Below are 27,010 nucleotides of genomic sequence, written 5' to 3'. Positions count from 1 at the left end.
GGAGGAAACTTGGCTACATACAGAATCAGGGAGGACATTGCAGGTGTAAAAGGCACCATGAGAGGGGAACAGAGGTGCTTGTGTGAGGAGATAGCGGGCTTACTAAAGTGTGGAACTGGGAGTTCAGAACTTCCAGCAATTGTGCGCAACGATACTATTATTTAATAGTAATAATTAATAATAAATTACATACTTGAGTTCTGTTTCTGCACTTTGAATTCCATCAGCCTTATATTTGTCTTAATAATCCATATGGTCCCATAGAATACTGATCAGCTCTGTGTATGGAAACTATTAATTCTTGATTAGTTATTAGTGAAACAACTGATACGCCACAGTAGACACTTGAGAAAACCCTTTATTAGTAACACAGTAAATATGGGGCAATGTAAATAAACAGCCATGTTTGAATTTCAAACATATTAAAAGCTGGGCTCATATCCAGGGATACAATGTGTTTATACATGATTTTGGAATTTATTCCTTGTCTATTCTAGTCAGTCCAAAAGCAATTGAGGTTCTAATCTAAATTAAAGATCTCAAATTGCTAACCAGTTAATGGCAGAGTGTTAGCCTTTATAATCATGAATGGACAATTTCTTCCAGATAGTTTCTACTTTCACAAATCTCCCCCTAGCCCTCATATTTGAGAATGTATTGGAACAAGTGCCTCTCTCTATCACACAAAATCTAGGTCAGAGACTCTTTCACCTGCACATCTTCAGTTATACTGCGCATTAATGGTGCATTAACTCCCTAAGCATCATGACCTTTGTCTTTTGTAGTCTGAAGTTCAGGCTAGCTTTGCTTTGTTGTAATAGTTCTTGATGGGATTTTTCTGAGTAAAAGATCATCATTGCTCCTGTACTTATGAAATATTTTCTACAAAGAAGCTGCAATTCACTGTATATTCAAACCATATTAATTCATTATAATTTTATCTTGCTAGGCACAAAAAAATTTCATTTTTATAAGAGTAACTGTATGCTGATATTTTACTTGCAAATTTTTTCATACTGAGCTGTAGTTTACGCATATCAGTGTTTCATTTAGTTGTTATAAATATTTACATGGCACCGCAGTATCTGCATGCACTGTGTATGGCTTGGTTAAAAGCAAAAACCATTCTTCTATGTATAGTATGAGAAGCTATCACTCCTTGACCCAGCTCAGCAACAAAATTTTCAATGGGATGACACTGCCACTAGACCAAACAACAGAGGAAATGGAACTAGTACTTATCAATAAGCCCAGAGAAAGAGGTGTGTCTTACAATGCTTTGTGAAGGTGGTCAGGTGGAACTTGGGGAATCTCTGACAGTGACAAATACAAGGGAGCTTTAAGCCACCTTTGCTATCTTTTGATCCTGGGGTAATTTCTATGGGATGGACTCCCAATACAAATCTGAACAGTCAGAAAAATAAGTTAACTTACACTGGCTGCTTATGTCCCCAAGGTTCCACTGTAGCAGCCAAGGATGGCGAGGACATTGGGATGTCCTGGTCATACCTGTTTTCCTTGAACACACCCCTGGTGCCTGTGACAGGCAGAGAGTGTGGAGTAGGAGCTGCAGGAGGAATCACATGTGACTGGGCTATCTCAGCTGGAATTACAACTTTAGGGCTACCTCAGCTGGAATATACTGGAAGGTCAGGGCTTCTGCCTCCAGTTTCCTTCAGCCTTTTTTTTTTTTTTTTTTTTGAACCATTATCTTAAACTTTCCATACAAGCACAGGATATGCGGCAGTTCAGAACTGGGGAGATGATCTCTGAGCTAGCTGGAGTCCAGGTCATTTTGGGTTTTGAGGTAGCCAGGACATGGCATATCAGCCAGAAGACTACTTACTAGTAGTTACTGCAGAGCGCTAGAGCCATATACATTCACCAGGCTACTTTGCTTAGAAAGCAGGCAGGTATTTTTCACTAGCTGAAATTTCTGGGAGACCTTTGCTGTTAGTCTACTAGTAACAGAAGCACGGAGGGCCATTGCGAGGTCTGTCTCGGAGAGGAAAGGTCAGGCTCCTGCCCCGCAGAAGATGGAAACAGGTGTTTCTGGCCTCAGTGTGACCCTAAGAGCATTCTAGTGGCAGAGGCCAAGAAGGGGCTCACTGACATCAGGTGGTGAGTTTCAGCTGGCCTGACCAATTCAGTGTACCTGGGCTGCTTCCGGGTCTCTGCTACCTAATCCAGCTGGGGTGATTTCAGCTTTAATTGGTGGGTAGGGAGTCCTGCAACAGAGTCCCTGAAGCGGGCTGTCGCTCTCTCTGTGGCTTCAATCTAAGTGGTCTAGTTCTGCCACTGCTCCACATCGTCCGTCCCCTCGAAGGTGCTGCCACTGGTCTGAGCCGCCTGTCACTTTGAAACTACTGTCAGTGCCATGGTGCACTGTCCATAGCCTCGGAGCTGCCACCAGTCGGCAGTGTCCACTGTTTAACAATCCCAGCCAAGTTCTCAGGTAGGGATCAGTGGTGTCGAAGACCATTAACAAAGTGCTTAGCAGCAGGGAGGCAGCTCTAGCAGAAGCCAAGAACGTTTTCTCTCTTTCACTCTCCCTTATCCAGTGCTGTCCAGGCTCCCTTACCCAGCTGTGCCTGACAGCACTCTCGGTCAGGGTGATCCCAGGCACATTCGATGTCGCTGTCTTGTGCTTGTATCTCCCAGTAAATTCAACTGCAAATTTATTGCCTCCCAAATGCAAAACTTAACCGAATTTTAAACAATTTTGTCCCAAACGGCCACATAAAATGGAACTAAAACCAGGCCTGGTTCATTTGGACAACTCCCCTTGCTCTCCAACAGATGCCAGCAGAGAGCACCCTCACTAGTGGAGCCCCTGACCATCGCCAGCTCTTAACAGCTCTGGCTGCTCTTCTCCTATTTCACCAACAGGTGACAGCCGTGAGCTCTGTTCTCCCTAAGGTTTCAGGCCACATGGCTTACATAAGGAAATGACACCTTTTCCCTCCTTCCCCAAGAAAGAAAACAGTATTCAAAATGACAGGTTTCAGAGTAGCAGCCATGTTAGTCTGTATTCGCAAAAAGAAAAGGAGGACTTGTGGCACCTTAGAGACTAACCAATTTATTTGAGCATAAGCTTTCGTGAGCTACAGCTCACTTCATCGATTTGTTAGTCTCTAAGGTGCCACAAGTACTCCTTTTCTTTCTGAGTATTCAAAATAGCACTCAGGAGGTTTCCTTCTTAGATTTCTTGCTCTTTCCCACACAACCTGCTCCCCATGCTTTCACGGACTGGTGACTTGGCCTGCAAAAGCAGGGCAGGCAATGTGTAACCTGTCTACCCACAGGGGCCATGACCGTAAAGCAGGTTCGGTAAGTCTTTTCCAGGGGACGCTCACGCTTCTAGTGTCTCAGCTAGAGATGGAAAAACACAGAAGGGGCAGGAGGTTGGGGGCTTTGTGATACCAAAACTGGGAGTGGTTATAATCGCAGGGCTCATTTCATTGGAATCCCTAAAGCTCAGGAGTGCAGGCATGTAGGAATTAGCCCTATCTACTGCTGCTATTATTCATTCAGCAAGATGGCCACTCCCAGCATTATGTTCAGAAATGATAAATGTTATTTTTAAGATGTTTTAAAATATGTTTCCAAATTTATTTCTGATCACTTTATCTGGTGGCCTGGATAAAATCAGACCAGTTTTAGTGTAGGGTTTGTCTCCATTGGAGCGGGAGGTGTAATTGCCAGCTCAAGGAGACATAACCATTGTAGAGCCAGCATGCTAAAAATAGAAGCGTAGCTGTGCAGATGTAAGTGGCGGGAGGGTTAGCCACCCCAAGCATGAGCCCGTCCACACATGCTTGTGCAGAAAGATGCTTGTGCCATCTTAGCTACGCTTCTATTTATTTTTTATCATGGTAACTTGATCAGAGCTAGCATAGATACATCCACGTGAGCTGGAAATTATATTGCCAGCTTCAGTGTGAATTTACCCTGAGATATACGTACACACACCCCTCTCCACAGCAACCCTACCTGCTGGTCATACAGGCTGAAATTTTCACAGGGGCTTTTGGGAGTTAAGTGCCAATCTGCTGTTGATTTTCATAATCTTGTATCATCCTTCTATGAGTACAGTTATTCTGTGGATGATAACCTGATTTGGAACCCAACCAATGGCTGGTTAAGAACTAAAAGAAAATCTAAGAAGAATTATTCTTCAAAATATAAAGCATTGCTATAAATGAGAACACAGAACATAAGAATTGCCATACTGGGTCAGACCTGAGATCCATCTGGTCCAGTATCCTACCTCTGACAGTGCCCAGTACCGGATTCTTCAGAGAAAGATAGAAGAGCCCTGCAGTAGGCAGAGGAGCGATAATCTGCCCCTCATGGAGGTCTTATCCTAATTACTAATAGTTATAGTCTGGTTTAAACCATGAAGCATGAAGTTTTGTTTTCTTTCCACACTTTTTGTTAGCGTTACTTATTATAATTCTGATACCCTTGTGTAACCCTTCTGGCAGTCAGAGTCGGCAGCAACAAGGGCGGGTTCAATATCTAGGGGTTCCTTTTCAACAATACTACACAGAACCGGCTTGAGCCCCCACCCAGTAACCTGGGACCACCCCCTGGGTTCCTGTAAGAGGCAATACTTCCCCTCTCGCAAGCACAGAGTCCGAGTGTAGAAAAGAAATTTTTAATAGAAAGGGCGAATGTAACCCAGCATTAATTTGGGAAAATGTTGCAAGCAGGGTTCATAAGCATAAACCCATGAGCCAAACTCCCGCCCCAGAGTTCGTTGGGCAGTGTCTTTTTGCCTCAGGTTCTTAAGTCCAGCAACCAAAGGTTCCTTTAACATGCCTATCCCTTCATCACACCCCACTCTCAGTTGTTGTCCTTGGTCAGTGAAGACCCAGAGTTCAGAGGTTCCCTTGTGTGAGTTCACCTCCCACCCTGGAGGGTGGGCACCTTACTTGCTCCACTGCCCAGGCACTTGCTCCAGTATCAGGTCCACTCCACCAGCCGCCCTGCTGGCTGCTCACAGCTCTGTTCTACTGGCTGCCCTGATAGCTGCTCGCTGCCTGCCTGCTCTGCCCCTCTGGGATATCTTGAAGTCCCACCACTTAACACAGCTCTCAGGGGGCCACACCACCAGGTACAAGTACCCACACTCTCTCAACTCACTGGGCTTTGGCACCCATGTCCACTGCCTGGCGAGTGAAGTTTAGTTGAGGGTGAGTCCCTGAATCAAGGTATGTCAAGCACAGTTCTGCTGCCCTTGATTCACACAACAAGGATAACAACCTTTTAGAACCCCTGCCCCCAATAACAAAGTGACTTCTGATTCAACACCAGCCAAAAATGATCATTTGGGTAAAGCAGCCACATCATCACCTAGGCACCCATGCACACAAGGTTGGCTCCTGAAGTCCTCTTCCCAGCTCATCACTAGAGGTCAGGTGAGAGCTCATTCAGACTCTGCTTACCTTTGCTATCCATGTAAATATCCAGTCCCCCTTTGAATATTGCTAAATTCCTGGCTTCAGTGATGTTCTGTGGCAATGACAGTCTAATGACACATTGTCTGAAACAGTATTTTATTTTATCAGTTTTGAATTTTCCACCTTCCAATTTAGTTGAATGTCCCCTTGATCTTGTGTTATGAGGCGGAGAGAATAGAAACTCCCAATCCACCTTCTCCACCCCATTCTTATTTTATATACTTTTAGCATGTCCCCTTTTATTAACCTCCTCTGTGAAGTAAACAATCCCAGTCTTTTAAGTCTCCCTTCAGGAGAGTTTTTCTATGCCCCTAGTCATTCTTGCTGCCCTTCAATGACCCTCTTTAATTCTGCAAGATCCTTTTTGAGATGAGGCCAACATGCCCTGTACTACATGTACTAATTCAGGTCAGGATGCATGTTGATTTATACGGTGGCAATGTAATATTTTCCATAGTATTCTTCACTCCAGTCCTCATTCCTCCTACCATCTTGTTGGCCTTTTTAAGCACTGTTTTAATCAGAGGTTTTCATTGAGCTGTCCACAATGACACCTAGGTCCCTTTTTTGAGTCAATCCAGTTAATTTACAACCCCAAAAGGTATCTGAATAGTTGAAAAATTTCCCTCCAACCAGACCAGTGGGAGTTTTGACTGAGTAAAGAGTACTTGTTTTAGACTCAAGGTTTTAAAATACTGTTTGGAGGACAAGTGGGCTTTCAGTTCATTCTCTCTATTTCTCCTCCATTTAAGATGACAAAGAAAGGGCGCAAGGGTTGGGCTCTTGAGGGAAAGAGAAGAAAAATAAAAATTCTGAGGTTGTTCAATCTGTGTTCAATTCTAAGGTTTGAGCAGTTTTTGGAATTAGCTGGTCTTTATATAGCACAATTGTAGCTGGTCCTGGGATGTACTGTACACTGCCTATCCTCAATATGCCAGTGCTCACTATGTCATTTGGAGGTTTTGATCCTAATTGAAATCCTTTATTACACTAGCCCAACTTGTGTTTTGGTGGGTGGAGGAAAGACATAAAATTTCCAGTCCTTCATCTAGATACCAGCCTCGTAAACTCAGAGGGCTTGTAATCCTTAGCTACAAGGAAGCGAAAAATGAGTTTGTATGGATTAGAGGAATATGGTCTGGAGCAATAAACAGCTCGCCAACTGAGTGTGTCAATGGAGATAGTGTGGCTAATAAGCTTTATTGACAATTTGACATGTCTGTAAATCCAAGCAGAACTCAAAAAGTGTCTATCGAAGCTTAAATTCACACATGGGAAAATATTTTCAGAGATGTTTAAAATTAAGAGCAAAGCTAAGCAAGAGAGAAGTTCTAGAAAATAGAATTCTTAAGGGAAATCACTGATTATCTTTTGTCTTTTATTTGATTGTTTTAAAGCAGACTCTGCTGCTAGTAAGCACTGACGTTGAAAGCTTTGAGAAATCACTGGTACAAATAAAACACCAGCACTAGAATGTGCACATTCTTTTTAAACCTTCTTTAGAGATAGTCCATCTATTCCTAACTTTTATTTCGATTTCATTTGTTCTGGGTTCTCTCTTTCACTTTAAATTAAGCTGTTAACTTCTTTTTTATTATAGGCAGGATTGGTAACACACCTCTTAAGGCTACCTGGCACTTCCCAGTATAAGACCCCTTTTCAATTGCTTATAACTTTGTCAATCTTTAACCATTAGGGGCTGACATTTTCTACTCTGGAAAGTTTCACCCAAAATGGGTCAGCTGTTTCCAAGAATGTGGCTAATGAAACAATGTTAAAAAGAAATCTGACCTCCTCGTCTTTGAGAAGTAGCCCTTGTGTCAGGGATTTGTCTTTTGCCATCCCTGTGAAAAATCTACTCACATTTGGCCAAGTTATAAGCTTTTGAAAAATCACATTGTGCACATGCTCAGTAGAGATTTATTAGAGTTTAGTAGTTAAAAGATTCCATCCTCCTGGAGCATGCTGTATCTTCTCACAGCTGCTAGGGCTGCTGACCAAACTGCACAGATGTCATTGCCACAGAGCAACTGAGGCCAGTCCTCCAGTCCAGGGCTACAGTGGCAAAGCTGAACTTTTCCTGTAATTGTAGTTCCTGCCTGCTCTGGGCTGGGCACCAGAACTGAGAGCAGGGAGCCTGACTCTCCTATGCTCGCAATGACCCATGTCTTGCCCCCTTTCCCCTCCCGCCCCCAGCACGAAGGAGGAATCTGCCTGACTCAAATACACAGGGGACAACAGCTAGACTGAAGGAAAGGAAAGGAGTAGATTGGAACAAGGAGCCAGGTGAGACTTGTATGGGAGTCATGGGGCAGACCGGTACTGGTCGGCCAAGGAGACTGGGACTAGGACTGGGAGGTGGAAATGGGGGGAGAAGGGGCACAGATCAGACAAGGAGCTCGGGGGTAGGCGGGAGAATAAGACAGACTGGACAAGGAGACTAGGAAACAGTAGGAAGAACCCACTAGCGAAGTGTGGCTTTATCCTGCTCTTGTGGTGGTCCAAATAGAGGATGACAACCTACTATTGCTTTCCGTGAGCTCAAATGACAGAGGTCAGGGTGGTGGATCCAAATGTTCCAACTTTGCTTATGACCTGGATGAATGTCAAAATGGTTCCACATGATAGAATTTGTTTGATTTTAAAAAAACCTAGGAAATAGCACATGTGCACACACACACACACACACACACACACACACACACACACACACACACACACACACACACACACATTTTGTTAAAAGAACATTAAGGTTGCCACGTAAAAAGTTAGGAAAAGCCAGAATTAAGGTTGCCCATGCAACCCTAATTCAGCACCCCTATGTATATGCGTCATGATACAGTCTTTAATTAAATGATCACATACTGTTTTTCCCTGTCTCATTCAGCTCAGGGGATGAAGCAGGGTCATGCAAGGAGGGTGGCTGCTGTTTGCAAGACGCCCTGCCTTATTTGTTATATAAGTTGGAAGGTTTTTAGTGAATGAGGTAGGGCACTGCAGGAAGAGAAAGAGGGTCTCATTGGTAAGACATGACTGTTGCCCTGGAGATGTGGAATTTACTCTCTTAATTTGCCACAGAGTTCCTGTGTGATGCCAGGTAGTCACTAAGCGTCTGTTCCTCATTTTCTGAGGGCCTGACTAGAAATCCTGGCTTGGAGAAGTTCTTAGTACTCACAACTGCAACTGAAGTTAATAGGAGCTGTGCTTTGAGCATAGGTAATGCTAAGAACACTAGGGGGAAAAAAAAGGCCCTAGAAGTCTCAGATTGGGCATCCAAAATTAGCAGACACTTTTGACTGTGCCTTAGCTCCCTCTCTGTAAAATGAGGATAATACCATCCCCTCACCTTACCCAATTTTTGCAAAGATTAAACAAACACTCTATAGTGATGAGTGCCACAGAAAAGCCCAGGAGGAAATTAATACTTCTGTCTTCAGAGCAGGGTTTGAACTGTGTGCAGTCAATAAGGCCTGGAACCACACATTGAACAATGAAGATTAAAACAAAATATTGAACACTTGTTCATTAATTGAGCACCATCCATCCTGTCCACTTTATGAGTTTATGATCACGTGATTAAAGATAACCACAACGCACATGCACAAGAGAGCTGAATTAAAGTTGCCCAGGCATCCTTAATTCTGGTATTTCTTAACTTCTGAGTACTTAACTTTGCAACCTTAATATTCTTAACTTTTTTTTTGGTGTATTTGCTCACCATACACGCACACAAACACCACTTAGTCGAGGGGAAAGCCTTTATTTCTTGGATTCAATTAGGCTCATACTGAGTTTAATATATTTCTAATTGTGATTGCAAGTTCTTTGTTAAATCAATGCCCACTCTTCCCTAATAAAATAGATTTTAAATTGGAGTTTTGAAAAAAAGGCACCAAGTCAAAACTAAGTGAAAAGAAATAGACAAAAACTCACAACTACCACAATCTTCTTTGTTTTCCTATCACCCTCACACTGGAACCTTTTCCATTTTCCTCATTGCAAAGGTTTTAATTGGAAAATAGACAATTTTTTCACCTTTTGAATATCACAGAAATATTGTGAATCCACAAGAATCTAAAATAGTGGACATTTTTTTTTCTAAGAAATACCTTTCTAAGCATTACCATTCATACTTCATAGCATTTCTCTGCCGGAAGGTGATTTTTTTGAGGTTCAAGCAAAATCCATCCTCCTTTTTTGAGGTATGGAACAATACATTTTTCCATTATAAACTAATAAAAGCCATAAGGCCACTTCTGGTCATGCTCAGTGGGCATTTGCTAAATTTTCAGCAAAGCTTAACAAAGTCTTTCCCCCTTTGTGACATCACTGTATATTCTCCTTTCTGGTGCCTGGGCAAGGAGTAAAGACTGCAGGTAAAAGCTAATCGGGGACATACTCCATAAAGCAGGTGATCATGGTATCACCCTTAATGTTCTGTTACTGCAGTTTATTTGCCTGTACATAGTCTAAGGGTAGATTATGTCTTGAAGGTAGACCCTACACAGGGGCAGTTTGGTATCTCTCCATCCAAAGGGGAACACAGGAAGGCATTGTGTTTTGAACAGTCACAGTCCTTCCCTAAGTCCCTGGGGCACCACACTTTCTTTTCAAAAATCTCAAGTTCAAAAGAAGATGCTGGTTCAATGTCCCTTATGTAAAAGAAAAGTTGAAATTCTATTTTTCATTAGATGGAAAAAAGAAATGGTTGAAGAAAGTGCTGTCTAGTGCCTTTGGTGCCTGACCTTGCTCATTAGTCTCCCTTGCTTAAAAAAAAGACTTGGAAAATTGCATTACCCTATACCATCAACCCTCACTCAGTACAGACACAAAAGGCCAGAGAGAGAAATCTCACAGAGCTCTAGTATTGACTTGTTAGAATTCCAAGCGTCTGCCAGCAACATAGTAACTCTCTATAAGTAATGAACAAGCATCTGAGAAGGACACCGTGTCCTTTTTAATTCATGTTCTAGTCTTTTAGGGAATCTATTAATTGTCATTGTTTTTCCCCTGCACTTAACAATAAATTGTCCTGCATGCCAATAGGAGTTCTCTGCTACTTCTATGGGAGGAAATTTACCTTTTGCCCTGGTGGATTCTTTGTACAGCATGTTCCTCAAGATCCCAGTTGGAAATGCATGTATTAGAGCTCAGACTGGGAAGAAATACATTTGAATCTTCTTAAGAACTCCTAATGTTAGTGTTTTATGTGGAGCAGTGACACTTTTCACATTCTCTCTCATGGCCACTAATAATTCTCTCTTTTGTGTGAATTTCTAATGTAAAAAAAGGGGCATGTGACATTTGTGCAAGTGTACCAATAGTTAACACTGACTCAATGATTTACCTATTCTGGGCTTTTAAAAACTAAGATAAATATTTATATCATTTTCATGGGAAACTTGTATAGCAACTATCAAGCAATGTTCCATGCATAACTCAGTGGGTGCCCATGCACAGCAGGGAGGATGGATGAGTTCCAGTAGGGAGGGGGAGAAGATTCCCTGCTTGGACAGCAGTGCTTGGAGGTACTCACCCTGCCTTTGCACATGGGCAATATGGGGCTTATCTAAAGGCCACACGAGGCTCTTGATTCAATAGGCATCGAATCAGGCCCATGGTGAGAAGCATCCTTTGCTGTACCTTTAAAAAGGCAGAGGCACTGCCTTTGAGTTCTCGGAGGGTGCTTGACCCCCACTCCGCCCCTGGCCCTGCCCCCACTCCATCCCTTTCCCCAAGCTCCCACGCCCACTCTTTCTGCCCCCACTCCACCCCTCCCCCCACTTCTTCTTGCCCCCGCTCCTCCTCCTTTGCCCCAGTGCCTCATGGGAGTGCAGGAGGTGCTGGGAGGGAGGGAAAGAGCTGATTGGCAGGGCTGCTGGTGGGTGCTGAGCATCCACTATATTTTTTCCGTGGGTGCTCCAGCCCCAGAGCACCCATGGAGTTGGCACCTATGTAACAGGGTGCTAGCCAGGATCCCCCTACCCAGCATGTCCACTCTAGTGAGCAAATAGGCTGTGCTGGGTCCCACTAGACACACCCACTCAGTCGTCTCTGTCTTGCTGTCCTCAAACCTGCAGCCAGTCATGGCTGCCTTTCACATATGTGTGCTAGACAGAAGAAAATTCCCCCAGAGCAATGTTCCCTCTAATTTTTGACAGAACCTGTGTGCAAAAAATTTCTTCTATGCAAATTGTTGTGCTTCTGTGCAAATTTTTGTGCGTGTGGTGTTTCGCCGTGTGTGTGGGGTTTAGGATCTGTGTGCGCATGCACACACACACACACACACACAGAGCTTAGGAGGAACAGTGCCCCAGAGTCCTCTCCACCCTACAGTTCATAAGCATAAGAGAAGCCATAATTTGGCCCAATGTTAGCAGAATAGTATAGCGGATTTTGTGTTCACCACATGCAGTCAATTCCATGATTGTTTCCACAGCAAGTGTCACTTGGGTCCTTGTTCGCATGAAGTATTTTCTCTTACTTACTATGCTGTTAACTTTAGTCCCCTGTTACAGAAGCATGAGAAACATTGCCAAGTTAACTTCAAAATTTTCAGCATAACTTTTGCTCATGAAAATACTCAACCTATGTCCTATCAGCAGATTTAACATTTCATATCCTTGCTCTAAATTGAAAGGAGAATAAAAGGCGCTGATGTATTTGACTGCTCAACTGCAAAAAAGGCAGCAAAACATGCCAACCAATCAGTAAGTGTGAAAGAACTTCATAAAAAGTCACCCCCATAATTGACACCCTTACTGTCAATATGCTGAGCTATGCTGAGGTATTCTTAGAGAAATATGGAAGTCATAACTTGAAGGAGGCTGTATCAGTGTTGAGGATGAATACTTCTTTTGCTTTGTTGTTCATCAAGGCCTTGAGTGCCATTGGTCATTGCAATTAATCATTTGTTTGAAGTCATTTTAATTAAATTTGTTAGATGTCCAATCTTCCAAAGGACTCAATATTCTACTTTTGAATAAGGACTAAGGTCTTGCTTTTAAACTTTACATTCTGAAATATTCGTGTACTTCATAAAAATTTTAAGCTCTTTGGGGCAGAGACTTATTCTGTGTTTGCATAGCACCTAACACATTGGGGTCCCAGTTCATGACTAGTGCTCCTAGGCACTACTACTATAGAAATAATATATGATCTGTTTCACAACAGACACACAGTGAAGTTAGATAACATACAATACTCTTGCTGGAATGTTGCAACATAACTCTACTTTATTTCTTATAATTCACAACAATAGCACACAAGAACCCAAAACTAAGAGAAACAAAGCAGGCTGCTCTCCAAGACAGAGGAGCAACTCAACCCACCTTACTCTCTGTACTATGATCAATGGAACCAGAGTCAGAGAGCCCATGTTCCCTGGCGGGACTGCTATTGCCAGGACACCTGGAAAGAACACAGGAAGTTATGCTGGAAGCCACTCAGGCACATGGACAGAGCAGAGCACAAATGTTTATGAAGTTCCGCTTGTTCAACTTGCAGATGTTATCCTCACTGTAGGAAAGGCAGCAATGATACAGATGCTGAACAAGACTGTGACAGAAGACTATAAACTTTTCTACAGTGATACGGGGACAAGAGCATAAAACTCAACCTAGAAAAAAACGTGACAGTGAAGGTGAATATATTGGATGTTTGCTCACAGCAGAGGGACTGAAAGCAGATCCCAACAAGATCAAAGCAGTCAGAGACATGCCAGCTCCAGTGCATGTTTATGGCGCTCCAGTCTGTAGACCGGAGCGACCATAAACATCTGCATTACAAATGAAGTCAGTCCACATTGTGCCCAATATACGACATTGGCATTTTGTGTGGAAAGTCTCCAGCTTTGCCCAGTGTAAGCGGCATAGTGTCCACTATGGATGCTAGTGGGGGTCTGGGTGTCGATAATTTATTTTTAGTGTTTCTGTAAAATTTTTTGTAAAATTAGGAAACGTATCATGATCAATGGAACTGAAGCCAGAGAGCCCACGTTCCCTGGAGGGACTTCTTGATGGGATGCCAGGAAAACTGGAACATGGGGAGTTAGGCTGGCAGACACTCAGCCACATGTATAGAGCAGTGCTCTTGTTCAACTTAATCTGCATTCAGCCTCACTCTTTGCTAATGAAACATTACATGCTGGCTTTCTGCAGACAGAGTGTTGCTAGGCCCAGACTGCATACTTCCCTACATGCATAAAGGATCATGAAACCTCTTGCATTTAAAGTGATAGCTTGTAATTTTAATGCAGTTTACAATACACCAGAGTAGGGTGAGAGGGAGGTTCACTTCACACATTATTTAAATGCAGTCAGTTCTGTGGTAGGACAGTGTAGCTGTTCATTTATACACAGCAATACTGTACAACAGCTTCAACAGAAAGTATAATACAGGGAATTTAATAAGGCAGCATGAAAATTCCTAGTTCAAACTTGTCCAGTACATTGGGCTAATGCTCATATTCCTGCAAAGAGTCTCACAGGACCGTGAGCTGACTAAAAGTGGTCAGGAGGACCTTGGTTTTTCATATAATCATAAGTATAACACCTTCAACAGCATAGTACCTGCTGGCCAGAAATTGGTTCAGTAGTGATTCAGAAGGAAGAGGAAGTGCTGTCCGGTGGCCATCAACATCACTTCCTGTGGCTTCCTGAGTTTTCCCTGTGTGCTAGCCACTTGAGGACTGATCAAGCACAACCTTAGTGAATAAGATCTGATGACATTAGAAGCTTGAGGTGGTCATTACAATTGGCATGTTCTATGTGGTCATCATTGCATGAAGCAGAATCCCTGTATTGGTATTTTAATTATGCATATAACTTTACACCCACAATCGCTCCAAGATCCCAGTTAGCACAAGCTCATATTTTTTTAGCCTTTTTAAAAGTCTATAATTGGGGCATCAATATAATTATTTCTAAAGAAAGGAATGACTTGAAATATTAATGTTTCAGTACAAACAATATTTGTCACCATGTTAACTGTTGAAGAAAATCATCTTTAGCAGGCTAGATATTAGTTTAAAATAGAATTTTGTAAATTTATCTTTATGACTGTTCCATTCTGTCTTATTATATTTTATCTGATTATACATAATTTTCAGCCCTTACATTTCTCTTGTGTCAAAAGTAATATTGCTGCTCTCTATAACATTTTTAGAACTGGAAAAATATCAGACACTTCAAAGGCCTCATGCTGAAAAACACATTTTTAAACTCATAAAAGAACCACCGTCTTTGCCCTACATCAAAACTAATTTTTCCACATTTGAGATAAAAACACTGCATTACCAAAGTAAAGGTCAATCTGAGGAAAAAACGGATTCTGGCTGACTAATAAATAAAGTCATCTTTATACCAAACGATAATTTACAGTTTTAACAGAAAGATGTTAATTCCTTTCCCTTCTTGTTTCTAGTGATATTAAAGGAGTTGCTTGCTGCTGGTCAGATAATTAGCTGTAGAGTTAACCTGATCACTAGTCACAACCTTTATTTCTCTCTGCTGTCATACTAGAGATGCAGGTTCTAGGGTTTGCTGTCCAGGGTTAGGTGGTGATTACTGCGGGGAAGTTATACCATCCAGGCACCTGTTTCCTTCAAAATAACCAACCACTGCAAAAGAAATAAAACAAAACCCAGTCTCACACTCTCAAACAGAATGGGTTGCCTTAGAGATTTGGAAGTGGTACTTGAAAACGTAAAGTTGTTAATACCATAAGTTAAGGAAATCAGAACCAATATATTTACCTGCAGAGAAAACTCCATCTCACCAAGTAGAATGGTTACAACAAAGTTATATCTGTGTAGATACTACCCTGTAGAATTTTAAATGCATAGATAGGAAAGCTCTTCTGTAATCCCTGAGCTTGTTAGTAGGAATGTCCTTTTAAAATAACGAAATTTATGTGTTGATTCACATCTTCAGAATTAGATTCTGATATGCCATTGTACAAGGGTTGGGGGAGGGAGCTTCATTCCTCCCCCCCCCACACCCCAAATCTGTTTACTGACCTATCACTGCAGGGGTGTGAAGGCATAGCACCCCTGCTGTGTCCTCAAAGTTGGTAAGGAGTAGAGAGGGCCACGCTCCTCTCACAAAAAGAAAAGGAGTACTAGGGGCACCTTAGAGACTAACCAATTTATTTGAGCTACAGCTCATTTCATCAGATGCATTCAGTGGAAAATACAGTGAGGAGATTTATATACACACAGAACATGAAAAAATGGGTGTTATCAAACACATTGTAAGGAGAGTGATCACTTAAGATGAGCTATTACCAGCAGGAGAGCGAGGGGGGGGACCTTTTGTAGTGATAATCAAGGTGGGCCATTTCCAGCAGTTAACAGGAATGTCCGAGGAGCAGTGTGGGGGGTGGGGGAAATAAACATGGGGAAATAGTTTTACTTAGTGTAATGGCTCCTCTCACACAGGCAGTAACTTCACAAAGGCCTATGCCTTGGAATTATACCAGCAAGCTAGGCAAGATCTGAGCCAGAATGGGACTCTGGTCTTTCACATAAGTCCAACAAGTTGGAGAAGATCAGCCAGGAATCTCACAGAGGGCTGTCTCTTTACATCAACCCAGCAAGCTGTAGTTGAGCCATGGAGCTTACAGAACTTTGTGTCTTGACATTAGATCAGCCAACCAGTGGTGCGAGGTCTGTGCCTAGATATCAACCGAGGAGGTTAAAAGCTGGCCAGACATACCAAACCCACAAACAAAATGCAGAAGTTGGTCTTGGTTATGGCTTAATTGGCTAGGTTTTGGCTTGTTGCTTCTTTTTTTTTTTTATCAGCTCCTGGCAAGCAGGGTCAAGCAGAGGAGAGAATCAGGGGTGCACAGCGGGCCCACCAGAGTCCCAGACTGCACGCCGGGGGCGGGGGGTCACAAAGTGTTGGGGTTCTAAGTGATTGGCTTGTTTTGAAATGAGATTAGCTTGATTTTTGGCTTATTGTGAAAGTCGGGGTGCTTATTTACTGTGTGAAAGTTGGCAACTGTGGAGCTGACCCAGAGAACTGATAGAAGATAAGGCCAGCCCAATAAGGTGGTGGTAGTAAGGCAGTAACCACACAAAAACCTGGTCTCTGACCAGGCAAACAAGCAAGATTGGTGGTAACCCGTAGTATCACAGATATTTTCCTTGACTCACTAAAGCTACTGAGCTGGTGAGTTCACAGAGGCCTGAGCCTTGACATCAACTCACCAAACTAGAAGTATGGAAGTTTCTGAGAGCATCTCAGAAAGTAGTGCCTTGAAATTACCCCAGCAAGCTAGAGGTGCTGAGCCGGTGAGATCACAGAAGCATGTGCTTTGATATCAATCAAGTTCAGAGGAGCCTAACATCACCGAGAACAGCAAGGTAGAATTGCTGAGTCAGTGAGCTCTGTGGTATCTTTTAGTGAGTGATGCTGAGCAGGGGTTAAGAAGAAGGGGGAGCATGTTGGAACAGAGCTTGACTCTGTTAACACTAGAAACAGTGTTATTCCTGGGCGTGGAAGAGCTCAGCTCCTTGAAGTTTCCCTCCTGCCTGTTCACTGTCTGGTAAAATGAGGACGTCAGGTAGAAGTATCTACAGTCCTGCATCAGAAGAGCAGGAGGTGCTGTCCCTGGCTGGGGAGTTTTTGGGCTCTAACCCTTCCTGACAGTGGGTGGATCAGCACCAGCATTTGATGGGAGAAAAACTGTCTGAGCTGAGACCCCTATCTGCCTCCTTTCTTCAGCTGCAAGATCTGTCCTTCTGCTGGCTCCCTCTCCCATCCAGGGGGACAGAGAAGGAAAGAAGCAGTCTGCCACCTCCAGCTCTCCCTCTGTTCCAGGGACAGATGGAAGCTCTGGCTTTCCTCCTCTAGCCTGAATCCAGGGGAAACAGAATGGTGTTGTCAGTTCTCTCAGCTCTCCTGGCCCTATATAGTGGAGAGGCTCTTTGGGAAGACCATGATTTGCCTATTGTGTTTCTCCACACTCTGCACACATCCACACTCTCTGGCAGGTTATGAGCCTTCATGGGAACTGTTGTGAAATTTGGTCAGGTAGTCTCTTGTCCTGTCACACAAGATGATGCACCATCACTTTACCACATGGCTGTAACATCCATGGGACCAGAAATGAGGAGCTCCCCAATTCAGTGTTGGTCTGGTTTAACCATGGCCTGTACTGGCTGGCTTAACAGGCTGGGGTCAGGGAAGCATAAAGCATGGTGCAGCCTGTGTAGTCCCCCTGAGCACTGGGCCACTTGAGGAGGTATTGACCCTATGGGAGGCAAAGTGCCTACATGAGCTAACTTTCTGTGGGGTGCTGAAATTCTTCCCCATCCCTCAGTTGCGCCAGTTGCTAAATACTGCAATTCAGTCCTTGAAAACAATGCATTCTTTGGGGTATATTCTACCCACGTTTCTGTAACTCCTGTTGATCCTTACTGGGACAAGGAGAGCATGTGGTACTTAAGATCTGAAGTGTCATTACTATTTATAGTTTTCAGCCCATGCTCCAGTACAGTTTCATTCCAAATGTTGTTAGAAGAAATGAAAAAAACAATCTTTGCTTCATTTATGGCAACATGAAGCTATTCTAGAGCAAAGAGTGAACTGAAACTCTTAAGTTTAACTCTCTAATTTTCTAACATCGTTTGAAACGTATATTTCCCTATACCTCGTTGCTTTAATGCCTCATAGGGCTGTTTTGCATTCATGGCTCTGGAGGGAAATGTAATGTTTTTCCATTTTCCTGTGCTGTCATCATTCATTTTGGTACAGACTTGAGAAGTAAAGCAAGAAGTTAGCCAAAGGCATTTGTGAGTAATTACATTTGCACCACATTTCTCAGGAGTTAGCTGGGAAGCTTCAGCGTGTACAAGGATTGTTCGCCTCTTTACAGGAAGAGTCTGACAAAGTTTCATTATCCATCTAGTATTTGTTATCGATTATAACTTTCTGAAGCACAAAAGAAGGTTAACATTCTAGTGTTTGTTCGGGAAATGGAATAGATAGTTCTGTAATACTCACTTATAGAATTAGAGATTTATTGGACACTACAAGTTCCAGTGCCAACTCCAGCACACACAGGCAGGAAGACTGAACTTGCTAACCACCCCAGATCAGAACAACAAAAACATAACATACAAGACAACTGCTTAATGCTAAGATAAGGACATAGCACCATCTACTGATGGAGGTGCTGTCTAAACTGGCCAATACAGATCATATAGTATTGCAGCTGGCAGATATTTCATTATGTTAAGTCATTTTGAGGGGTGTTATCATTGGGAGACTCAGCTTAACTTGCCCATATAAAATAAAAAGAGTGGGGATGAGGGATAACCTTTGGACAGAGGAGGGGAATCCTGTTGCTTGTGTATCGGTACCAGCATTTGAGCATGTTAGCAGTGGACAAGTCTTAACCTGGGAGCCTGGTTTGTGAATATTGTGTTTCATTTTAGATTGGACATAATGCTCTGTGGAGAGTCTAATGTTCCTGACAGCCATAGAACACCCGTAGAATGTGTCTTCACTGGGAAAAAAGGTGTGATATTAACTCAAGTTAGCCAACTTGCAGTAAAATCCTACAAGAGACAGTCCAGTTTGTAGTTTTCACAGAAGGTTGCTGGTCATGTTAACGATTTTACCTTGAGTTAGTTCAACTAAGTTAGCCAACTCAAGTTAAGAACACCTTTTTTTCCCTTGTGAAAACAAGACCACGTGTATCCATCTGACTCATTCTACATAGGGACATACCAGATCGGTCTGGTGTCTGACAGTGGCCAACTGATGCTTCAGAGGGAGCTTCTAGAAACCCCACAATGGATAATTATGGAATAACCTTCCCAATTGGGAAATTTCTTCTTAACCTTCTTCAGTTAGTGGTTGGTTAATGCCTGGAATCGTGAGGGTTTATAACCATTTAAAAACAAAACATATATGTTATCATAGATGCATCATGCCAGAGCACCGCCACATGGTGAAACCTGGCTTTGCAACCCCTCTGCCCTCACCCTTCTCTGGACTTCAGTGCTCTGTGCAGTGGGCTTGGCCCTCCAACCAAGTCACATGAAGAGTCCCACACATTCCAGGGTAACAACACCCCAGTTGAAAGGGGCATACACTCTTCCATCCTTTTCAGAATCTATTCTCCACAAACTTCCTGACTCTATTACAGACCACTGCCGCCCAGGGCTTTCTCCATGGATGCCTGGCTTCCCCAGTGACCCTCAGTGCTTTTTCTCTGGAGTCACTTCTTCCAGGCCTGCTTTAGGAGTCTTCTCCTCAGCTACCTTTTCCCTTCAGAAATAGTCCCAGGGTACAAGCTCCTTCCTACAGGCGCCTCTATTGTTCCTTTGCCAGCAAGCAGAAAAGATTCCTAGATCTCTCCTGCCCTGTAGTCTTTCCTTTATAAGAAACCCCCAGCCTGCATTTCCTCAGCAGAATCTAATCCATAATTACAGGTCTCCTCTCAGGGTGCCAAAGCATGAGCTCCCTGGGCTCCCTGTAACTCTGTCACTGCTGTTGTGGGGTTTATACACCCCATCACAATATCTATATCTATCTTCTGTCTAATATAACTAATATACCCACATACATGGCTAATCCTTTTCTGAATCTTATCAATTTCTAAATCTAAGAGTCTAAATGAGGCTTGTCTCTATATCATCAGATCATTCACATGTTTCAATACTACAGCGAGAGGAATTGCACTACTGATTTCAACAGGAACAAAAATGGTTCCAAAAATACAAAGGGTGGAACCAGCTCTTCAGTGGGTATAAATTAGTGTAGTGCAATTGACTTCAATGGAGCTAGGCTGATGTACACCAGTTGGGGATTATTTGGTTCAGAGAGCCCAAAGAAAATGTATCACAGTTGGTGGACTTTATAATCTTAGGTTTCAGAGTAGCAGCCGTGTTAGTCTGTGTTCGCAAAAAGAACAGGAGGACTTGTGGCACCTTAGAGACTAACCAATTTATTTGAGCATAAGCTTTCGTGAGCTACAGCTCACTTCATCGGAAGCTTATGCTCAAATAAATTGGTTAGTCTCTAAGGTGCCACAAGTCCTCCTGTTCTTTTTATAATCTTATACATACAAGAAAGAACTCCAGAACTTCATGTCAGCACAGCAAGCAAATCTTTGCCACAACAGGGAATGATTCAGTCCAGCTGAGAGTTCATACTACAGTGGTGTGAAAGTAGCTAACTTCTTCTATTCAAATTACGACGTGAAGGTGTCGTCAGTGTCTTCCCCTTGTGCAAACTCTAAATGAAGCTTGAGCTGCAACTGTTTATTTTTGTTTTTAAATGCTAAGTCTCTCAATTATGATGACAATGAGAAGCCGAGCACTAGCCAAAAGCTTGCCATGGTACGGTAGAAGTGGAAAACGTTCCACAGACTGCCAAAAGTAGTGTATCAACGTCAGAGCAGATTAAATGCTTCCCTTTAGAATTCCCAATAAACATTTTGATAAAATAAGAACATTGCTCACTTCTGTATATTCCACTCCTCCTGGAAGAGTTTTATTGTAATATTTTAATGGCGAGCTTCTCTGACCTGTAATCTCTCTCTCTCCTTAGTACTTCTTCGTAGCCACAATCTGGTTACTAGTAGAACTGGTCAGAACACCAGCATTTTTTTCCTCTGGGACATTTCAAATGAATAATCTTCATTTGAAATATTTTGGTTGAAGAATGTCAGTTCTCTTTCAGTAAATCTGAACCAAAACGAAAGGAGTTGGTTTAAATGTAAAATGTCGTTTCAGGGGTTTTTGTTTGTTTGTTTGAAAAAAAAATGAAACAAAATCACACTAAGACTCAATGAAAATTTTCATTTCATTTTGACATTTTCTGTGAGAAAACCATATTTCTCCAGAATTGATATATTCCTCCCCAGAAAAACAAAACACAACAAACCCAAAACCAACAGTTTTGTCAAAAAACTATATTTTACAGTGGGAAATTTTTTTGTTCCAGCTCTAGTTACCAGTCTGCCAGTCAGACCCAGGTCCACAAAGGGACTTAAGCATCTAACATCCAGATCTGGGTGCCATTGTGATCCACAAAAGCCCTGTTCAGCTGTCACTTAACTGTGTAGGCACTTAAACTCACTTGGAGTTTAACTTTTCTCTGGCTTGGTCTACACTAGAAAGTTAGGTTGTTTTAATGATGTCAGTCAGGGGTGTAAAAAATCCACAGCCCGGAGTGGAGTTGTTACGCTGTCCTAAGTCCTGGTGTAGGCAGCACTAGGTCCACGGAAAAGGATTACTTGCACCAACGGGAGAACCCCTCCTGTCAGTGTAGGTAGGGTCTACGGCCAGGTCTACACTACAGACCTGTATTGGTATCACTGTGTCACTCAGGGGTGTGAAATATCCATACCCCTGAGAGATGCAGTTATACTGACCTAGCTCCCCCTGTAGACGGCACTATGCTGACAGGAGAGCTTCTCTGGGAGAGGCAGATTGCCATCGGTGTAGTTAGACACTCTCCCATCGGTGCAGAAGTGTCTTCACTAAAGTGCTCCCGCAGAGCAGTTGCACCGGTGCAGCTGTGCCGCTGTAGTGCTGGTCGTGAAGACAAGACCTACCCTGAAGTGCTGCAGCTGTAGCATTTGAAGTGTAGATCTAGCCTTTGTTAAAAGACCCTAGGTGCTTAAATTTCTCCCTCTGGGCATGCTCACTGCTTCCGCTCTCTGGCCCAGTGCATATTTATACATGGTGGGACAGCTTCAACAGGACAAGACAGAGAGAGACCCATGTCTGACTATCCCATGGCTCAGTGATCAGGGCACTCACGTGAGAGGTGGGAAACCCCTGTTCAAATCCTCTCTCATCAGGCAGCACGGGGAGTTGGATCAGGGTTTCTCACATCTAAGTGAGTCCCCTAATCACTGGACTAAATTTATAAGGTGGAGCCCTCCCTTCTCCACACTATGTGCCACCACTGTTCTTGTAAGTGACAGATTAGGTACCTGACTGCAGGTGGTTCCCCAGCGGACATAGGTACCTAACTCAGCCCAGATACAGGTGCCTAACTCCCTGAGATGGGCAGGACTTCGGAAACATGCTCCTTGTCAGCCCCTGCTCTTGGCTAACTCAGGCAGGCTTTTGTGGATCCCGTTTTCAGGTGCTTATTTCTGCACATGCATTGTAAAGGGAGCCTAGGCATGTAACCCAGGCTTTGTGGATTCTACTAAGTGGCTAGCAGCCTAAAGGTTAGGGTGAGCATTGCAACACCTAAGTCCCTTTGTGCATAGGCGCCGAGTCCCTGAGCACTCCGGAGCTTGAGCTCCCACGGAAAAAAAATAGTGGTGTTCAGCACCCACCAGCCACAGCTGTTTGGAGGCTCAGGAAGGACTGGGGAGGGCAGAGGGCGGCAGGTGGGCAGGGGCCTCACGGGAGGTGTTGGGGCTGGGGCGGGAAGAGGCAGAGTGAGGGTGGGGCCTTGGGGTGGAGCATCCCTGGGGAAAAATAAAAGTCAGTGCCTAAGCTTTGTGGATCTGGGCCTTGGCATCGAAACTCATATTTCTGTAATGGGGAGCAAGTATGTCTTAGGGTATGTCTACATCACGAAAAAAAAAACGGTGGCCTGACTGTGGGTGGCCCAGTTCAGTTGACTCAAGCTCAGGCTGGGGGTCTAGCAGTGTAGATGTTCGGGCTTGGGTTGGAGCCTGGGCTTAGAGGCCATGTGATTAGGGAAGATCTCAGAGCCTGGGCTCCAGCCCAAGCCCAGATGTCTACACTGTAACTTTATAGTCTCATAGCCCAAGTCTAAGCCAGCTGACCTGGGCTCTGAGACTCAGCACCGTGTGTTTTTTAATCACGGCGCAGGCATACCTTTAGAGGTTATGAGAGCTGGGCTCTGTTCCTGGTTCTCCTACTGACACATTGTGTTAGTCTGTGCAAATTCCTGCCTCAGTTTCCTCATGTATAACATGGAGATTATGTTTCTGTATCCCGTAGGGTCAATGAATGAATGTTTGCAAAGAGCTTTGAGTTTCTTGGATGGAACGGTTATAGAAGTGCAAAGTAATATTAATGGGATTAAGTTTTCCACCAAGGAGCCTTAATTTAATTAACCTTTTGATTGCACTATGCAACCAAAATTACTGTATGATCCTAAACACGCCATCATGATGATGGAGGGGCCAAACTTGAGCAATGCTGCAAGCCAGTTCTCCAAGTCAAAATGCCACTCACTGAAGTTTGGCTCACCTGCCCCCCTCATGACAGAGAGTTGGGTGGGCCAAACCTGAGTGGTGCTGTGACTCTGCATGCCAGGTTACAATATATAGAGTAGGGCACCAACTCTATCCCCACAGGACAAAAGGAACGGCTACTGCAGAGTGAGTCATGGACACACACACACACAAAAAGTCACGAGTAAATGGACAAACACTATCTATGACTTTTTTCCACACCATGACAAGCCTACAGCCTTAATAATGATACAAAATTTCAAGCCTGCAGGGGCTCTCTAAATTGCATGGGCCCCTGTGCACTTGCACCCTCTACTCCTCGGCCAGTGTTCCCAGGCCACATCCTGCCTCCCAGTCCCTTGCGCTGCCTCCCCACAGCCTATGTTTAACACAGCCTCTCCTCTGGTTCCCAGGCTTCTCCTTAGGTCCTCTCTGCTCCTTCTTTCCCTGTCAGAACACCAGCCTCTCAGGACTGGCTCTCAATGCCTTGCCCCATTTCCAGGATCTCCTCAAGAATTAATTCCATCCCTGTGGGCTTCTCCAGTCTGCCTTTCCCAGATCCTTTCCAGAGGCAGGGAATTTCCTACCTCCTCTCTCCTGAATTTCTCACTCTTGGGCCTCTCTCCTGGACCTTCTCGGTAGCTTCCACTTCATTCCTTTATGAAGACGACCCAGGTCCTCCCCAGCTGGGTCTAATAACAAATCAAGCCCGTTATAATCTCCAGATGCAACAAAGTGGACTAACTAAGCTCTGACTCCTATTAACCTGTTCACCTGTGTGGGGTAGAGGCCCCATCACAGATGGGGTAACAAGAAAAGATAGATAAAGAGCTCTTGAAATTTAAATAATTTATTTCAGAATTTGTGTTATAAAACTATTATATTTTTCTTAAAAAATAAAAACAAAATAATGTCAACATATTTGTTTATTAATAATAATCATTATTTATAGAAGACCTATTTGCATCATCCTTACTCATGAGGAAGAATATCTTGCTCTGAGTAGTTCTACTGAAATCAATACGATAGTTTTGGATTAAGGTTCTACTCAGCGTAAGAATGACTGAGTTGGAGTTCATAGTGTCTAAACTGTGGTAGGCATTTCAGTAAGCAGTTGAAAAGACATGCAGTATTTCCACCCCCAAGTATTCAAAAATTTTAGATGCCTCCAGAACAATGAGCTTTTTAATACAATCATGAGATTTCAAGAATAAAACATTTGGCATTCCTTTTTATTTGGTCTGTAACTTTTGCACCTTTAGGATTCATATTTTAAAAATTTATCTCTGCTACTGTGAGGGCTAGCTATTTCCTTATTCTTTTCAATTAAAGCTGAATTTCTGGTGTAGCCCCATGAGTCCAGGATGTAGGGCTGTAAGAAACACCTTAAATATTGCAAAACTTGTGATAAAATTACAAGATATAGAGACACTAGAAATGGTCTCTGCCCTAAATATACCATAGATTACAATCCGAGGCAAGACAAGGCAAGTTGTTCTGAATGATTGGACCTCTGGATCTGGACAGAGCCCCATTAATGCCATTGGGGCTCCATGCAGGCATAGATGTGTCCTGGCATGCAGTTCATTGTAGGACTAGGTGCTAAATTTGGCCATAACATTTTATAAGTAGAGCAGGATGAAAATTTTTGGATGAAGCTTCCCCTCCCCACTTACCTCCCAAGAATGCAGGTTGAAACTCTTTGCATGTTCATGTTGAATTCGCCACATTTTCAGTCAGAACGCCCAAACCTTTGGAAACAAAAATTCCAAAGAAGTCAAATTAACTTTGACATTTTCAAAAGGAAACATTTTGACTTCTCAAGTTAACGACTTTTCATTTCAAATCTTATGTCAGTTTTATTACAAATACTTTTAAAGATTAAAATAACCTTGAAAACAAAAACAAAAAAAAACCAAAACTTTTTTGGTTCAGACACCAAATAAATAGATCTTATTTATAATGAGAGCTCTGCTATAATTAGAGCACCAATTAGAGCATTGCAGTTTCCCCAGAATGTTAGTTCAGCTGCTGGGGCTCAGCACTCTGTCACAGTTGCCTTTTAGTTCTCAAATAGCTTTTGTGGCTTCATAGACAGACTATGTGAGAGACAGACTATGTGAGAGACATGCGGGGGGGGGGGGGGGTGCCATCTCATGGTGCAGTTGGTTATCATATTCTCAAATTAATATTAATTTGTTTTTCATTTTCTCGGGACAGATGGACAGAAGAAAGTTCAAGAGGACTTTGACATAGACATGGATGCACCAGAGACAGAACGGGCTGCCGTGGCGATACAGTCTCAGTTCAGAAAATTCCAGAAGAAAAAGGCAGGATCCCAGTCTTAGTAGCTACCTCATAGTTTAAAGTGGTAGTTCTGAGGTGATCTGTCCGGAAATTAATAAATAAAACTAAGATGCATGTACAGAATATTTAAAACCCTATTGGCAGGTATATAACAATGAGCTTGTGTGTGGCTTCATCCTTGTGATTATCTCCAGTCCCTTTTCTTCTGTAACTCACCATTCTACTTGATGTTGTAATAAAAAGTTAGGATGAAGTAATTAAAGTGTCTTCTTGCATCTGTCTTTAGATTAATCCAGCAAGCACAGTGTTACAGACAAATCCAGCCCAGCCTGTTTTCCTCTTCACTTACAGCTTTGAGACATAATGTAGCACCATATGTTATGAGATTTTTGCTGAGGGAAGAGAGAACATGTCTGAGCCCGGCTTACCTCATTTGGAGAATTTCAGCTGCCAGTCAATTGTGACAATAAAATGATTTTTCCTGTAATGAGGTGAAAGTGAAAAATCACAGACAGGAGGTGGTATGGAGGAGGCAGGGGAGCCATTTATTTTTGTCTCACAATTCGGACAATAAAATGGTTTAGGTGAGGAAATCACTACCCACAGTGGGTCCCAAGATCAAAAACAGAGAACACAATACATCCCCATTTGGATTCTACTGGTCAGAATTACACAGTTTATGCCAGATGTCAACAGTTCTAGAAATAACCCTCCCCTTTCATCCCCCGCCAACACCATACATATTCAGAGATTTGATGGAGAGGGAGATTTTCCCCTCTAAACTCTTTCTTTCCTGGTTATAACAGTTCATTACCTATCCAAACAATTAATGTATTTTTCCTGGCCCTCTATATTTTCCCATGGTTTGCTAAGTAAACCACAACATATGCTTTGCCTCCCGCTACAGTTTTCTCTTTCTCTAGGTACTTTATGTGATGACCCTTCCCCACCCTTCACTGAAGTATCTAGTTTTTCATTACTACATTTAGCCTTACAGCACCCTTGTAAGATAGGGAAGCACTATTTTTCAGACAAAAGTAAGTAAGAGC

At 43.0% G+C, this 27,010-nt stretch overlaps 1 protein-coding gene across 2 annotated transcripts in view; it reads left to right on the top strand.

Annotated features, from left to right (window-relative positions):
• PCP4 (Purkinje cell protein 4) overlaps window positions 1-26,245 on the top strand; it is a 68,662-nt gene extending 42,417 nt beyond the window's left edge. The window contains exon 4 of one of the 2 annotated variants that reach the window (XM_037889710.2): window positions 25,875-26,245. In XM_037889710.2, coding sequence (XP_037745638.1) covers window positions 25,875-26,002 — 128 coding nt within the window. In that variant the 3' untranslated portion in view covers window positions 26,003-26,245. The remainder of the gene's footprint in view (window positions 1-25,874) is intronic. The other variant, XM_037889711.2, reaches the window with a different exon arrangement.
• Window positions 26,246-27,010: the final 765 nt, after the last annotated feature.

This window comes from Chelonia mydas, chromosome 1 (genome assembly GCF_015237465.2).
Source record: "Chelonia mydas isolate rCheMyd1 chromosome 1, rCheMyd1.pri.v2, whole genome shotgun sequence".
Lineage (NCBI taxonomy): Eukaryota > Metazoa > Chordata > Testudines > Cheloniidae > Chelonia > Chelonia mydas.
This window is presented reverse-complemented; position numbering and strand designations above follow the sequence as displayed.